At 38.1% G+C, this 12,404-nt stretch overlaps 1 protein-coding gene across 1 annotated transcript in view; it reads right to left on the bottom strand.

Annotated features, from left to right (window-relative positions):
• LOC124163748 (neprilysin-4-like) overlaps window positions 1-12,404 on the bottom strand; it is a 133,714-nt gene that overhangs the window by 30,210 nt on the left and 91,100 nt on the right. The window contains exons 7-12 of the mRNA XM_046540825.1: window positions 12,129-12,343; window positions 10,052-10,279; window positions 6,343-6,465; window positions 3,766-3,910; window positions 2,611-2,728; window positions 1,907-2,003 (exon numbers count right to left, since the gene is read on the bottom strand). Of these exons, the coding sequence (XP_046396781.1) occupies window positions 1,907-2,003; window positions 2,611-2,728; window positions 3,766-3,910; window positions 6,343-6,465; window positions 10,052-10,279; window positions 12,129-12,343 (926 nt within the window). The remainder of the gene's footprint in view (window positions 1-1,906; window positions 2,004-2,610; window positions 2,729-3,765; window positions 3,911-6,342; window positions 6,466-10,051; window positions 10,280-12,128; window positions 12,344-12,404) is intronic.

The raw sequence follows: 12,404 nt of genomic DNA, 5'->3' as shown, positions 1-12,404 counted from the left end.
AAAATTTGCAAAATTTGCACTCACGTGAGCACTTTTGGTGTCGATTATAAGCAAAAAATTTCAAAGCTGCCAGTTGATCACACATCATAAGTAGTTCAGGGGTGCCGACTTACAAAAAATATTGGGTGGGCCCAAACCGGGGATCTTGCCCCAGGAAATTTTATAAGTAAGGTGTTTTTAGTTTTTTAAGCACTTTAGAAGAGTCATATGATCAGCATTAGAGCCCTGATAACTCGAATCCTGATATCTGGACACTCCGGGGAAAATGACAATCCTGACACATTTTTCCCTCACACCCATAACGAATTTTCGAGGGGGCTCGGGCCCCCTCAGGCCCTATGGAGTCGGCGCCACTGAATTAGTTTCATACATTTTGCTAATTTTTTATGTGTTCGGCGATCATTTTTTGGAGATACATGGCACCTGTTTCACTTACGAGCTCATTTGTGCACAAAATTGCATTGGACACGGCTTTGGTGTGGGCGTCAGCTTATCTGAAGGCCGTTTTACTCGGGAAACGGAATTGCGCACGTTAGAACTGCATTAATTTCTAAAATGGCGTGAAATTGCGCGAATGCATGAACGGAATTAGAGGAGGGGTTATTTTGCCATCTCATGTCCACGCATTCTCGCATGTGTTCCAGCAATTCACCGCTTTACACGACGCAATTTTGACTGAGCCTTCGTACACGTCAGATTGTACATTAAGTACCCCGTGTAAAATGGCCTTTAATCATGCCAATGGTGAAAGAAAAATACTGGTTATTACCTTGTGAGAGCACAAGCTTGATATTGACGTGTAACCAATGAAACATGGGTCGGTGTGTTTTTGATTAATGAATGAATGGTCAGTCCTATGCGAGTGTTTTTCTTTTACCATTGCGATATAAAAGTTCCGCAAATTTATACCCGGATCAATTCTTAATATCCATTTGTACTCATGCATCATTATGACTCTAGTGAGGCCTCACTTGGAATATGCTGCTAGTGGGACCCTTACGAGGTAGGATTAATAGCTGAAATCAATCGAGTACAGCGCAGGGCGGCCAGATTTGTGATGAGTTGTTACGACAAAAAGTGCAGCGTTTCCAGTATGATACACGGGTTAGAATGGAAATCTTTACAGGAGCGTAGATCGAAGTATAGGCTTTAACTTACTTAGGAAATTCGAAGAAAATATTTTCTCAGACGACGTGAATCATATCCTTCGTTTACCATCGCACTATAATAGACGTGATCATGAGAATAAAATACAAGAAATGGACTGCAAAACAGAAAGATTAAAAATGTAATTCTTCCCTCGTACTATTAAGGATAGCAACGTTATCTCAATTGATAGGATTAATGGCGTTGCTCGTTAGGATCACTCATTGCATGTTTTTTCATAGTTGTAACCATGCATGTATTTGCTCTAGGAATTACTAACCATAAGCAATTTGTTTAAGAATAAGCATGTATATTTTGCTAGTGTGCGTAATATTTTTATGACCGTGCGGTGTGCATGTGGCGGTCCTCTTGCATGTTGCCTGTTGGTGATTGGTCACCCCCTGCCAAACACCGTAGAGGTGGCTCGAAGGGTATTATGTAAATGTAGATATGTTAATGGACGCACAGGAACCTTTACTGGCTCATTAAAAGTGTGTGAACGGTTTTTTCCACCGAGTATGTGGAGAAGGTAATTAATGAGATGCTCTTTAATTAGGGAATTTAACTAACAAAAAACGCCTTTAAGAAACAATTTTTAAAGAACCAATTGCGTAACAGAATAATGGTCCATTAATTAATCAGGTTACCCTAGTATCGTTCAAATCTGTTGTTTTTGCCGAGAAGTCTTCTTATTCAGAAAATCAGGAGCCTAAGCTGTTTTTTTTATTCTTAGGTTAAAATGAAAACTCTCACATCTCACCTTTTCCCTTTTCTTCTCCTGAAAGTACTCTTGGACGTACAAGTAGCTCACTGCCATCCCAAAGTTGGAATTCACGTTCCCCGTGCATCCCTTCCACCTGTTTGAGTAACAAACAAAGACTCAGATTAAGCGGATCTTGCTCTCAACTTCACTTTAATTGATAAATGTTGTATGCTATAATCTTTCTCTAGATTGAAGGAAATTGACTTGACCCTCAATCAATTTTTCAAGTGATGTTCTGGTATTACATAGGCATAAACCGTTATGCCCGTGACACTCATTTATGATCATAACTTATCTAAACGGTCGTCACCGGCAATATAATTTTGAATTTATTATTTGACTTCACTTGAAATTTCAAAATTAGAACGTACCTACTTTGATTATTTTCATAATTTGAAAAACTGAGTGTTTACTTTACATTTTACAAAACCAGTCTTACTAATAGATTTAATTATACAATTTCGCAACAAAAGACAAGTTCATCGGCTACTGGGATGTCATCTCCCCTGTGTTTTTTATATTACAAATGAGTTTTGGATAAATGGCACAACGTCCTCATGATTGACACGGTAGATTATTGAATATTCAACGTTTATCGTATTTTTGTATTTTTGTTGCGTCAGTTAAAAATTGATAGCCTCGGCTAAAGTTGTTATAATTAATACATTCCTCTGCACTTTAATAAGTTTCCAATTGCGTACCTGGGTGATCTCTGGCTGAGGCCGAGTACTCTTTGGCTGAAGCGAAAGCCCAGATCTCGGAAGTCTTGGACAGTCAGTGGCGCCAGAGTGGAGAATATGCTCCACCACAAGTAGCGAACTGAAAACAGACATTAAATGATAACAGAACACAACACTAAAACCACACTTGCACCGAAGTATAGAATTTCCACACTTGCATACTAACTGAGGATGGCCATTTATGCCATTGCTGAGCTTTAACACTTTGCGTGCCATGGGCGTAATATTGCGTCCTGCTAATCCTTCTGAGGATTGCCATGGACGTAATATTACGTCTATCTATTTTATTGACTTTGTTTGCGTGAAGCTATAATATTTCGTCCATGGTACTTCCCCAGTTTACGGCTTAGTGGCTCTGTTATTTCAAAAAATAACTGCTCGATGGAAAAAGAGTTCAGTCAATGTCTTGAGGACGAGAAGTCCTCTGTAGTTACCCTTATCTTAGCCAACTATGGGATAAAATTTTTTTGCGGAAAGATCCATTCGTTGAGGGTGCAGTGACCCTTTTTGTCATCGAGGATTTTGAGTGATTTGCTCGGAAAAATGCTATTGTGTGATTTCCATGGTTTAAGTGGTTCAAATTGAGCGTAATAAAAAATATTATGCATTTTATGGCGGTATATCATTTGTTTCAACTTTTTTATTTTTCAAAAAGAGTAAGTTTTCATTATTAAAATATATATTTAAAAATTAGCAATTAATGTTATTCAACTCATTCATAAAGGTGAGCAAAGTCCATTTTTATTGAAATACACATCGATATAAACATATTTTGATGCAAATGTACAAATTTGCTAATATAGTAAAAATGGCTGGATTTCACAGGAGGGCTTTAAAATTAGCGGCCAGCATTCAAAAATTAATTGTTCATTATACTGATTAAAATAGGCTAATTTAGCATTTAAATTAAACTGGTGTATTGAACCATTTATTTCAATATGGACAGTGGTTTTAAAAGCCCCTTTATGTTTTTTTTACTCGTTACTAACATTTGACTCTATCGAAATTTCGTACAACGTCATAATGTTTTTTTTGTAGCAGTTCGTTGACATGATAAGGAATGAAATGATAATGTGCTGATATGATTGCGATGTTATCTTCAATTTTTCCACTCACTGATTGTGCTCCTTTTGGTCCTCGAGAGCAGATTCGCCAACTTTTGCAGGTACGTTGCGTCGAGAACCACGAGGAAGTCCTTGTTGAAGTCCAGCTTCACGTCAGTGTTCTCCATGACTTTGGTCAAATACTTGACCCAATCGATCTATCAAACAGAGAGAGCATTGTGCCACTGATTGAAATTAAGGATATAATATTAGTAATTAAGTACTAAGACAAGGGCGTACCCAGGATAAAAACGAGGGGGTGGGCAATTTAAGCATGTAAAAGGTGAATGAAACCAACATTTTAAGGAAACTGTAACAGCTCCTTATTAGTTTAAAAAATTATTTTCTCGAAAAAATATTATTTTCCTTAAAGACATTCGCAATTTTTGATTCTGAGGGGGGGCAGCTGCCCCCTCCTGCCCCTCGCTGGATACGCACATGCGCTACGATAAGCCACGCACCCCCTTTCTACGCTCTTCAACTACTTATCATGCATGCAAAATGAAAATACATAGATTCATATATCAAAATTGAGAAAATTACAGCAATAAAATTTATATTCTGGGCACTTTTTCTCATTTTTGGTCTTATATTTTTTTCATTGAATTTTTAAATGTATCATTTACAAACTTCTTAATTCAGTGCTGATTGCAAAATAGCCGTAAATGACACAGGCCAACAATGAAAAATCTTTTTTACTGAAAATACCATATTCTTATGTTTTTTAAGTTGCTAAATCCAAATGTGATGGTTTTAAAGTTGTATCACCCACCATTTATTCACATTTGACAGTTAAATTTATGAAATCAAGCAATATTTTTATAGTTATAATAAATTGAAAAAGTAGATCTAATGAACGAAGATAATGGGGGATCACCCATACTAAACCCGCTGTTGGTACTTCACCGAGAAGTTCAGCAAGCGATTCATTGCAGAAAAAGCTACACAAGAAGCTTCAAGGAAAAAAGGGAAAGAAAATGTAGACCAATTCCAGCTGACAAATGAACCCTGTATCATCACGCTGCACAAAATACAAACAATTTTATCACGATGTAGTGAACAGTAAATACAAACAATTTTATGATGTAACACAATGTTTCATTGATTTCCCTACATACCGTATAGGGGTAATAGACTAAATGTTAAAATACATATTGCTTGGAAACTATGGGTGATACAAAAAAACTAAGGCCAGATTTGGATTTGGCACATCAAAATCTAGAAAGATCAGCTATTAAAATAAAAAAGTTTTCAAACAAAAATTTTTGTTGGCCTGTGTAACCACAGATTGGAATGACGACTATTCCAAGATTGTTTGAATTACGGTGGAAAAATAAGTTTTTGGCGGAGACGCCAATTTTCACAGGGAGCTTGAGGCCGAACGGTTGATCGGAGAAAAATAAACGAAGAAATGAGATTTGAAAGAAACAAAGTACTTTGATTTTCAATGCTGGTGATGTGTGCTAACTGCCACTGCATCAATAGTAGTAAACCACAAAGATAAAAAGAGTATTTTTACCAGTTTTGGAATATTTTGCAATGTTACGTCTCTAGATATTATTGGTAAAACTTATGTTCAGATAAGAATTTCAAAAACGTATAGGGGATGAAGAGATGACATCGACGACAAAACTGACGAGCAATTCTACATATTGACTGCTCTGCAATTCTCGTAATTTTTTCAATAAAATGACATTTTGTCCCGTCAGGATCTCGGGATTTTAAAAACGTGTCGAATATGATTGAAATTGACTTAAATTTCTCGAATTTGGAGCTATTATTGTAGCCACCATTTTAAGTTATCTTGAATTCCAGTTTTAACCATTATTGATTACTGGATACTGGTCTATAATGACTTACCTAGTGTATTTGAAATGTGTCTGCAACGGTTAATTAACTCCTGTGTTAGATTTATATTTGATTTACGTAGAGATGGACATTTGTCCAAATTCTACTCTAATCTGAATTGGTTACCTCTTCACAGCCGAAGGACTTATATCCTGGGATCTTTTCTGTTCTCCTTATTCCAAAAACAGACTCCTGCATACCTGTACGAATTATTCATCCCCCGAAAAAAAGTTAATGGAATATCCAGCCGCCGTGTTTCTGACATTCAAATTCCTCAAGCCCGCACCAATATATATTTCAAATCTTTTCATCCAACTGCGTCTAGATTCTGGAACTCTCTACCGCCAAATATAAAGACGTCACAATCACTTAAGTCGTTTAAAAGAAGGCTGTACTCCTATTTGAAGTCTGGGGCTTAATTCAGTCTCCTCAATTCATTAGAGTTATCATCTTAAAGTTGTGATGTTATCAAAACTCTCTACATAAATGTATATATGTATGTGTGTGTTCATTACTGCCTGTGTTAAAACTTATATTTTTGTGTAATTAGTATTGAATAATTTCATTTTTTGTCTTAATATCTACTACTTCTTAGCCTAGCAATAATCTCCATAATGCCATATTTTTGTCAAAATGCCTTTTATTAAGAGTAGAACGTTTCCTGCATTTTCTATTTTTTGCTCTCATAGGTTTTACCTAGAGCATAATAAAAATATTCATTCATTCATTCATTTTTGCTCACCCTCATCCCTTCTCCCGTGGCAGACTCTTCGACTTGAGCATCAGTCAAATTCTGCAGCTCATTCGCCCTGAGCTCATGGAATAAAGAGTTGACATCTCTCCGTTGCTCTGAAGTTGTTATTATCTGTCGGATAGAAAAAAAACAATGTTTATAGTCAAGACTGTTGCATCATTCCTTTGAAGTTTTTGTGGTGTACATAAAACAGTTTTAAAAAAATGACATTATGTAGCAATGCATGCCAAAGAAGTTCACGGTGATTAGACATGGCAATCAAGTGGAAAGAATAATTAAAAGGATAGGAGGAGAGTATCACTCGAACGATATTTCCAGTTTGGGAGAAAATTCAATGTTTTGAAGGAATGAGGGAGACCCTTAGGTAAAGATAAAATGGTTTTAATCGACCACTTCATTTGCAATTTTTTCTTAAACACATGGTGGAATGCCTTTACATTAAAGTTTCCAACTAAGTCCATCGTAGTCATATTGTGTGAAAAATTAATTACACGAGCAGACGCTTATGTAATAAATTCTTCGAAAAAATATACTTGTAATCCTAGTAGATGATGACTTCTTTGATTCTAATTCGAACTGTAAAACTTCTTGTTTGAGCTTCATGGAAGTAATGGAGAAAGTATAAGAATACGAATACTGAGGAAGGACAGGCTTGCTACAAGAGAATAAAGAACGAGATTTGCCGCAAAGCGAGGAAAGCCAGAGAAGCGTGGATGAGGAATATATGTGAGGACGTACAAAATAACCTCGTACAAGGGAAAGTGGAAGCGGCCTATAGAATAGTGAGGAACCATTTCAAGGAACGAAACACAAAATGTAATAGCATAAGGGACAGGAATGGAAACATTCTAATTGAAAACGAAGACAAAGCAGAGAGATGGAAGGAATACCTGGAGGAATTGTACAACGGGAGCAAACTTAGCTCAAAAGTTCTCGAAGAGGAAAGTGAAGTTGAAAAGGATGACATTGGAGAAAGTATCTTAAGATCGGAATTTGACGCTGCAGTAAGAGACCTGCGAAAGAATAAGGCCCCAGGAATAGATGACATTCCATCAGAGTTAATAAAAAATGCAGGAGAAAAGGTCTTAACTCAACTGTATAAAACTATCTGCGATATGTACTCAACAGGAGATTTACCTAGTGACTTCGAGAAGAACATCATCATTCCCATACCCAAAAAGAAGAGAGCTGAGAAGTGCGAAGAATTTAGGACCATAAGCCTGACGACACATGCGTCGAAGATTCTGACAAGAATCATTTACAGGAGAATTGAACGAAGAGCAGAAGAATTCCTGCATGAGGACCAATTCGGATTTAGGAAAAGCAGGGGCACAAGGGAAGCAATTTTGGCTCTTAGGGTGATCATAGAGAAGAGAATGGAGAAAAACAAACCAACCTTCATAGCATTTGTCGATTTAGAGAAGGCCTTTGATAACGTGGAATGGAATTCAATGCTTAGAATTTTGAAAGAAATCGGCGTACTCTACAGTGATCGTAGAATTGTTCATAGTTTGTATAAAAACCAAGTAGCTGTGATCAAATGTGGGCCAAACGGTGCAGAAGCAAGAATAAGAAAAGAGGTGAGACAAGGTTGTGCGCTTTCCCCCTTAATTTTTAATGTTTACAAATAGAAAGCCATCAACGAAATCAAGCAGAAAGCTTCGGGTGTCAATATCCACGGAGAAAAAATTAGTATGCTGCGATTTGCTGATGACATAGCAGTCATAACCGAGACATAGAAGGATTTGAAGAAGACGTTGACAAACATGGAAAGGACAATGGCCAGATATCAGCTGAAAATCAACAAAAAGAAGACTAAGATATTGGTTTGCAGCAAAAGAGAGGAGGCTAAAACAAACATCAACCTAGGAAAGCATAAGCTAGAAGAGGTGAACGAGTTCTCTTACCTGGGAAGCCGAATTTCCAGCGATGGACGGAGCAAGAAAGAAATACACAGTAGAATAGCGCAGGCGAAGAGGGCTTTCTACAAAAAGAAGAATCTTCTTACAGCTGAAAATACCAGCATAGAAGTAAGGAAACAATTCATCAGATGCTACATGTGGAGTATGTTTCTCTATGGAAGCGAGGCTTGGACGTTGACAGCAGCAGAGAAGTCAAGAGTGGAAGCATTCGAAATGTGGTGCTCCGAAGAATGATGAAGATAAAATGGATTGACCGTGTGAGTAACCAGGAAGTGCTGAGGAGAGTGGGGGAAAAGAGAAGCTTCCTAAAAACATTAAGCAGAAGAAGGGACAACTTAGTTGGCCACATTTTGAGGCACGATGGCCTGATGAAGACAATCGTTGAAGGACATGTGGAAGGGAAAAAGGGCAAGGGACGGCCCCGAATGAGTTATATCGGACAGGTTATAAAGGATGTAAAAGAGAATAAATATGTAGCTATGAAGAGATTAGCGGATAGGAGAGAGAAATGGAGAGCTGCGTCAAACCAATCTTAGGATTGTTGACTAATGATGATGATGATGGAAGTAATGTCAGGTTGGCGTGTTACATCTTGCCATGTATCTACCACTCCTAGTCAGTCACATTTTTATTTATTTTTATTTTAATAAAGAGGTAGGTACACATATAGCAAGGCTGCCAATTTAAAGTGCACATATAACAACAAATATTAAATAATAAAATAATAATTATTTTATCACAAATTTAAATAGAATAAAAAAGAAAACAACAAACATTTATCCGGCTATCTAGTCAATTATGCGATATAGATGTTAATGCCCGAATAGTAAAATTTTTAAGTGTCAGACCAAACGGATCAATATCACCGGGGAGAGAATTTATTAGAAAGGAAAGTCTATGGAAAGGTGAGAGCTTAATTCCAGATAGCCTGGGTGTAGGAATGTGGAGTAAAGAGGTAGATCGGGTGTGGCGGGAAGGCACTCTAATTTTGAGGAAGGAAACAATGTCAGGCCTGTCGAAGTGGGAGTTAAGGGTATTATAAATGAATTTGATGTCTGATTGAAGTCGGAGTAGGGAGAGACTAGGGACGGATAAAGAGGATGAAACAGCACTAGTGGGTGACTCGCGGAGATTTGAGTTTCTAACTTTTACAATTTTTGCAAAAAAGTTGTAACACTATTAAGGGTGGCAAGATTAGTGGGTGCAGACATTGACCAAATTGGGGAGCAATAGTTGATCACCGAATATTTGGAATTAAATGATAATTTACCAATGATACAGAGTTATGAAAACCAAATTTCACATTATTTTCGTGATTTTTGATAGGTTTAGACCGAGATATTTCAGTTTCATGGCATTTTCCCTGTTGGCTTATCTTCACTGCACTCAGATCCCGCGTGTGCTCAAGATTTTCCGGCTGCACGGAAGGCCATCTTCCTTACGTACAGTGGCGGCGACTCCATGATGCCTGAGGGGGGCCGAGCACCCTCAAAAATTCGTTACGGGTGTGAGGAAAAAATATGTGTCAGGCTTGTCGATTTTCTCCGGAGTGTCCAGATATCGAGATTCGAGTTATCAGGGTTCTAATGTAGATCATATGACTCTTCTAAAATGCTGAAAAAAAAACTTAAAACTCACTACTTATAAAATTTCCCGGTGCAAGATCCCCGGTTTGGGCCCCCCCCAATATTTTTTGTTAGTCGGCATCCCTGCTTACGTACTATGTCCCTTGTGGAATTGGTTTCCTTCCGTGGACCCAGATGGGTCACTCTTACCTTGGCTAGGCTGGTGCTGAAGGCGAGTATCTCGTCTGCGAATGTGGATGCGGCTTTCTTGACCTCGGGGGAGTTGAAGGCGGCTTGGGCGGTGGTGGCTGATGAGATTCGGGCCATCTGCACCCGCACCATGTCCTCCAAGTAGATGCGGTACTCCCGCACCTCCGTCGAGAACCGCACCGGGTCCAGCAGGTAACGCTCGTTGAAGCCAGGGGAGACTTGGTCCAGCTGTCAACGGAATACGCACGTATTTTATGTTTGGTGTGTGAAAGGTCGTTACGATAGTCTTGTTAGTGTAACTGACCTCATATATAAACTCGGATGGAAATCTCTGACGGACCGTAGATTAAAAATAGACTAAACCTTTTAGATAAATTCAAGAGCAGTGTCTTTTCTAACGAAGTTAACCATAATATACGGACGCCAACATACTACGGAAGATCAGATCATATAAATAAAATAAGAGAGATAGATTATAGAACAGACATATTCAGAATATTTTTTTTCCACAATCAATAAGAGATTATAACGGCAGCGATAGAACTCATAAAGAGATTGTATGACTTGTAGTGTAGCCTACTAACCTATGTAAAACTTAATGCATGTTTCTTAATTTTATTATTATTTCTAACAGCATGTGGGAGTATAATTTGTTAGTATACGTGGCGCTTTGTAGACTGTGTGGTGTGCATGTGGTAATCAAATTGCATGCTGGTGATTGATCACCCCTTGCCAAACACCTTAGAGGTGGCTCGCAGGGTATTATGTAGATGTAGATGTATTTACCCAATTCATCGAAATAATCTCACACGCGGCGTTTTCCTCTTTCCATTTTAATTATTTCGTGTTCTTTTTGGATTCGCACTTTAATTATTTCAAATGATCATTTCTTAACATTGTTTGGCCTTCATTCATGATTCTCGGGTTGTTCTTCGTCTGACCATAACCTTGCGGGCTTATTTAATTCAAATCATCATATTGGTTGCTGGATTATATTCCCAACCACCAGCTTGTGATAGTCAGAATATAGAGGGTATTAAATAAGTTAAGTTTTTCAATTATATTGTTAGAAACTCGAATGCGAGCGTGAAAAATACGAAATGAAATGATATCGTGTAAGCTGTTAGAAATTTGAACATATTTATGATTTTATTGGTGAATAATTACTATCAATAATTAAAGTGACTGACCTCACGGTCAACTGGGAGGAGATAAAAACTCAATCCACGTCACGGTCATTGGAGTCGTTTTCTATTTCCAATTAATATTAAATTTTCAAAATGGATTAAATGCCAATTAATTCCCTCCAAAAGTTTTTGGATAATTTTAAGTTTTTGATTTTTAGATAGATTGAAAGGGATTAGGCCTTAAAATGAATTAAAGAAGGCAGTGCTGGAAGGAAAGGGAGGATTCCAGATGAACACTCCATGGAAACTTACCTTAATCGGTAGAATACTATAATAATAATAAAATTCTCATTCACGTAGACGACTTTTGAAGTTCCTCCGAATATTTCTATGAAGAGTATGTTGTAATGAAGTCATTAATTATTTATGAATTTCACGTTTTATGCACGAATGATGCAGAAATTAACGTGTCGAGAATTTATAGCGAAAAGAGTATAGCGTTTTTTGTGTTTATTCTCAGTGAGGCGAAAATAATGATTGTTTAGTGGGGGGGTACATACATGCAATGGATGTTTGATGCATGGAATGGAATTAATAGGTAGTATAATTTGTTAGTACAGGGTGTTCCATTTATCTTGACCACCCAAAATAACTTTTTGTCCAGATGCAAATTCCAAAATGTGTCAAGCAAATATTCATTAGCCGTCAGGGGGTCATTACTCAGCATGATTGCCTTCCTTGTAGCTTTGTTATTTACAAAGATATGAACAGCAGTATGTCTTTTTTTAAATGGCACCCTATATTTATTGGTGCCATGTGTGGAGTGCATGTGGGAGTCCAATTTCGTACTGCATGCTGGTGATTGATCACCCCCTGCCAAACACCCTAGAGGTGGCTCGCAGGGTATTATGTAGATCTAGGTGTAGATGAATGGGGCCTTATGAACTTACCACCATGACATTCCTCGATGTGTTTCTCAAGTCTTCGGAGACGTAGAATCCGACGAAGAGGCTCAACCCGAGGACTCTCTGCGATTTGGCGACGGTGGTCAAGGGGTCAAAGTCCGCGGCCACTGCGTGTCCAGCGTCCCCTGGCGGTCCAGCCGGAAGACCCAGACGACGGAGAACTTTGAGCATCGGCTCCACGCCCAGAGCCTCCATACGCGCTGCAGAAGGGAAATGAAAAGACATTGGTCGGAGTTAGTGCGATAAGTAAAAGTATATTAC

The sequence above is a fragment of the Ischnura elegans genome, chromosome 8, assembly GCF_921293095.1.
Source record: "Ischnura elegans chromosome 8, ioIscEleg1.1, whole genome shotgun sequence".
In the NCBI taxonomy this organism is placed as follows: Eukaryota; Metazoa; Arthropoda; class Insecta; order Odonata; family Coenagrionidae; genus Ischnura; species Ischnura elegans.
This window is presented reverse-complemented; position numbering and strand designations above follow the sequence as displayed.